Source organism: Musa acuminata, unplaced genomic scaffold, assembly GCF_036884655.1.
Source record: "Musa acuminata AAA Group cultivar baxijiao unplaced genomic scaffold, Cavendish_Baxijiao_AAA HiC_scaffold_1138, whole genome shotgun sequence".
In the NCBI taxonomy this organism is placed as follows: Eukaryota; Viridiplantae; Streptophyta; class Magnoliopsida; order Zingiberales; family Musaceae; genus Musa; species Musa acuminata.
In genome coordinates, this window is record NW_027021350.1 from 2,704,033 (window position 1) to 2,708,738 (window position 4,706).

Sequence of the window (4,706 nt, forward strand, 5' to 3'; positions counted from 1 at the left end):
TGTATGCTTACATAGGCCAAGCTACCCAAAAGGTTTTGGGATGATGCTTTGAGGACTGCAGTTGGTGTGATCAACTTATCACCATGTACAGCCATAGATGGTGATGTTGTAGAGCATGAATGGTCAGGAAAGATATTTCCTACAAGCATTTGAGAGTGTTTGGTTGTCGTGCATTTGCACATTTTCCAGACAATGAGAGGCCCAAGCTGGATGGTAAGACTAAAAAATATATTTTTCTTAGCTACTCACATGATCAGTTTGGTTACAGGTTGTGGGATCCAGAAAAATAGAAGGTGTTTAGAAGCAGAGATGTAGTTTTCTTTGAGGATTTGAATGAGAAGATACAAGCCAAGACTTCTGTAGAAGGATTAACAGATTGTGACCCAGTTACTCCTCCAGTATATCAGGGTGATGGGGGAGATGTGCAGGAAGATACTATAAAGCTTGATGTTGATCTACTTGCAGGACATGTTGAGCAAGAAGAAGATTGAAACAACATGTGTGATGGAGAAATAATAAATGTGTATTGCAGTACTCTATTTTTGAAGGCATGTGCACTATTAGCATTGTCAAATAATTCTTATGTGTCATCGATATTCGACATGAGGTGATACCTCGAGGGCATTGACAGCTCTTTATTTAGACTTAGCAATAATACACATGATAGACGGTTCAATTAAATACATCACTGCAACAACACTAACACCTTTTGAGTGTCAATCTAAAGATCATGATTTGGGAGCATTACTTATGTGGTGAATCTTTACATCAAGCTCTATAATTTTAACGTGTTGATCTACAGTTTATCATCTCTGAGATGCTTTTCTACTATATCCATTTGGTGAAACCTAAACTTTTCATTTTACGAGATCTATTATGATATACTGAGTCGGTTTTTAATATTATTATGATCCTCTTGTTATTCTGGAGAAGATTTATTATAAATATATTATCATTATTGGTGATAGTAAAAGTTTGAATTAGATTACGGTCCCATGATTTTTTTCGTATTAAAATTTTTATGTAAAAATTTAATGTCTGATTGATTCATTGAATTATTATTCGGTTATAATAAATTTTTCCAACAAAACCTATTCTTCTGAATGTGTGATCCAAAAATACTCGCATTTAGACCCACTTACATTATTTTTAGAGGTAATTTTAAAAATAGTATTACTCGGTCTAAACTTAGTCAAAACAAGTTTAAACTTTTGACAAACCTTTAGATTACTCCCCGATGCACAAAAATATAACTTTTCTGATTTTTCTAAAATTTATTTGATATTTTTATAGTATTTTCATTTTCTGATTACTCTAAGTTTTTCTTATTTTTTAATTTCATCAAATTTTAAAACTTTTATACAATATTTATTAACCTTTTAACTTCTAAATAAGTTTTTTAATTATTATAAAATTTGGTGCAATTCAGTGTAACTCAGTCTAAACAAATCGTGACTTTTAAGAAACCTTTAAATTGCTCCGAGATGGATAAAAATATAATTCTTTATTTTTAAAAATTTTAAATGATAATTTTTTTTGGTTTTTTCATGTGAATACTTTGGATTATTTCAATTTCTTCGATTTCTTCAAATTTGGTCAAATTTTGATGAAATGGTGAAAGTCCAAACATCGTCCACATATTTACTTGACTCAGTCGAGTCTTTGATCGACCAATTGCATATGAATACCAAACTCGAGTGGATGCTGAGTCGACCACCGAGCATTTCTTTATGTTGACTCCGTGTGTTTGTCTGTGTCAGTCTTCGCGCAGACTGCATACTATTCACTCGAAAAATCTGGACTCCTGCAATCTCTTGCTTGCGACGTTCGTGGCGCAGACGCATATCGTGAACGCCTCCCTCCGCGACTCCCATTTCAACTCTCTCGCGGTTCTTCGTGGTAACTCTCTCTACCGCCTGATTTCTCCCTTGTTTCCAAGGTTGATTTTGATGCAATATTAGCTGGTTTTCCTCTGCTTTTAGCTGAACGTGAGCGCGGGAGTTGAAGATTTAGATGTTGAATGCTAATTTTCCCTGCTGAATTCGGGAGAGTAGAGTGAGGCCAATCGATTTCTTCGTTAAAGATCCGATTTTTGATGGATTTAGGGTTCCTTTTCCTGGATCAGTCATGGTCTCTGATGCAGCTCCGTTCCCTTCTCTGTGCCTCCGTCGCCTTCTCGCTATTGGCGGCTACTTTGGTCGTCGTTGCCGTCGACAACTCCACCTATTACGTGCCAAGAGACGACATCCTCCTCAACTGCGGCGCCTCCGGCCAGGCATCTAGCTTCGACGGACGATCCTGGACCGGGGACACCGGAACCAGGTACGCCCCCTCCTTGAACGGCGGCGGCAGCTTCGATGCTCTACATCAAGATCCATCAGTCTCCACGGTCCCGTACTCGACCGCTCGGGTCTTCACTTCTCCCTTCACCTACCGCTTCCCTCTCAGCGCCGGCCGGAAATTTATCCGCCTCCATTTCTACCCTTCCGATTACTCCAACCATGCCGTTTCCGATGCCTTCTTCTCCGTCACATCTGGCCCTTACACCCTTCTTCACAACTTCAGCTCCTACCTAACTGCTGATGCCCTAAATTTCGCCTATCTAATCCGTGAATACTCCGTAAACGTCTCCACCGGCGGCCTAAACCTCACTTTCATTCCATCAACCACCCATCCCAACTCCTATGCCTTCATTAACGGTATCGAGATTGTATCAATCCCCGACTTGTTTAGCTCAGCAACACCTTTGCTTGTCGATGGAGATGATGGTCATATTGTTTACACTATCGATCCCGACCATGCTCTGGAGACAGTTTACCGGCTCAATGTGGGTGGGCAAGCAATTTCCCCCATCGAAGACTCCGGCTTGTTCCGCTCTTGGGACGACGACTCGCCTTACATTTATGGGGCTGCATTTGGTGTGACCTACTCCAACGATCCAAATGTTACCATCACATACCCGACCAGTGTTCCAAGTTACATTGCACCACCGGATGTCTACTCCACAGCAAGATCAATGGGTCCAAATGCACGTGTGAACTTGAACTACAATTTAACCTGGATTCTCCCTGTGGATGCTGGCTTCTATTACCTTGTCCGGCTACATTTCTGTGAGATCCAGTATCCGATAGTGAAGGTAAACCAGAGAGTCTTTGACATCTACCTTAATAACCAGACTGCAACAGAAGAAGCTGATGTCATTGGTTGGAGTGGCGGTATCGGTATCCCTGTGTACAGGGACTATGTGGTGATGACAATGGGAAGAGGACAGATGGATCTGTGGGTTGCGCTTCATCTAGATACACTCTCCAAACCAGAGTATTATGATTCCATCTTGAATGGGCTTGAGGTGTTCAAGTTGCAGAACAGTAATGGCAGCCTGGCTGGTCTTAATCCAGGAGCACGCTCGCAGTTATACGTTGATCCTAGAGATGTCAGGAAGGGAAGTGCAAAACACAAGAGTGAAGTTCCTGTTATTGTTGGAGTGATTGGAGCTTTTGCTGTTTTGCTCGCTGTTATTTGCCTGATTGGAATGTGCAAATGCCAGAAGAATAAGAAGATGAAGAAAGGGAAGGGTGCAGTTACAAGCAATGGGCCTTATGGTTCGTCGCCTCTCTCCCTCTATGGCAACACACGTTCAGCTGTGTCGGCCGAGTCTAACCTCTGCCGCTACTTCTCCATTGCAGAGATAAAAGCTGCCACAAGTGACTTTGATGAGTCCCTTCTTCTTGGAGTTGGTGGGTTCAGAAAGGTCTACCGTGGGGAGAAAGATGGTGGGATCACAAAGTTAGCCATCAAGCATGCTAACCCGATGTCCGAGCAAGGTTTCCATCAACTCCAGACTGAGATTGAGATGCTTTCCAAGCTCTGACACAACCACCTTGTCTCTTTGATCGGTTACCTCGAGGAGAATCATAGTTTACGATTACATAGCCCAGGGAAGCCTCTGCGAGAATCTTTACAAGACACTGAAGCCACCTCTTCCATGGAAACAGTGTCTTGAGATCTGCATCGGGGCTACATGCCGTCTGCATTACCTTCACACTGGTGCCAAGCATACCATCATACATCGAGATGTGAAGGCAACAAATATACTGTTAGATGGCAAATGGGTTGCAATAGTTTCAGATTTCAGTCTCTCGAAGAGTGGTCCGACCGCCAACAAGTCCCATGTCAGCACGGTGGTGAAGGGCAGCTTTGGTTACTTCGATCCAGAGTAGTTTAGAATGATGCAGCTCATAGAGACTGCAGATGCTCCACAGAGTACTTTAGAATGTTCATGATGCTAATACTGCAATAATTGTCGATATATAAATTTTCCTATAGCTGCTGAGGGCCTACGATCTTGAACAATATATTTTGTACTTCCAAGAATGTTAGAATTGTCATGTTTTTTGCAATTAGCAACAGAGATTTGTAACTTAGAGTGTTATGTCATGACCTTAGCTAGAATTGCCTAAGGCATGAGGCACTCTTGCGGCCAAGACGCGAATTTAGCTTGTGTTACCTAAGTCGCGAGGCACCCTTGCGGCAAAGACGCAAACTTAGTTTGCGTTGCCTAAGTCGTGTTTTACCCTTGCGATATTGCTCCGCAAAGATCAGCCCACTTGCAACCTCTCGCAGGTCCCGAAGAACCTGTAAAAGAGAAAGTTGATTAGTTCGAAAGAACGAGCGACGGACAAGTCTTAACGTCTCGCGAAAAGAGA

The 4,706-nt window shown here is 42.1% G+C and overlaps 1 protein-coding gene across 1 annotated transcript; it reads left to right on the forward strand.

Annotated features, from left to right (window-relative positions):
- Positions 1 to 1,743: 1,743 nt before the first annotated feature.
- LOC135671293 (receptor-like protein kinase FERONIA) lies at positions 1,744 to 4,400 on the forward strand. Its single transcript, XM_065179360.1, has 2 exons — positions 1,744 to 1,899; positions 1,983 to 4,400. The coding sequence occupies exon 2, from the start codon at positions 2,096 to 2,098 to the stop codon at positions 3,869 to 3,871; it is 1,776 nt and encodes a 591-aa protein (XP_065035432.1). The 5' UTR covers positions 1,744 to 1,899; positions 1,983 to 2,095; the 3' UTR covers positions 3,872 to 4,400.
- Positions 4,401 to 4,706: the final 306 nt, after the last annotated feature.

Coding starts and splice junctions, on each gene's coding strand:
- LOC135671293 (XM_065179360.1), top strand. CDS start 2,096: ATGGATTTAGGGTTCCTTTTCCTGGATCAGTCATGGTCTCTGATGCAG.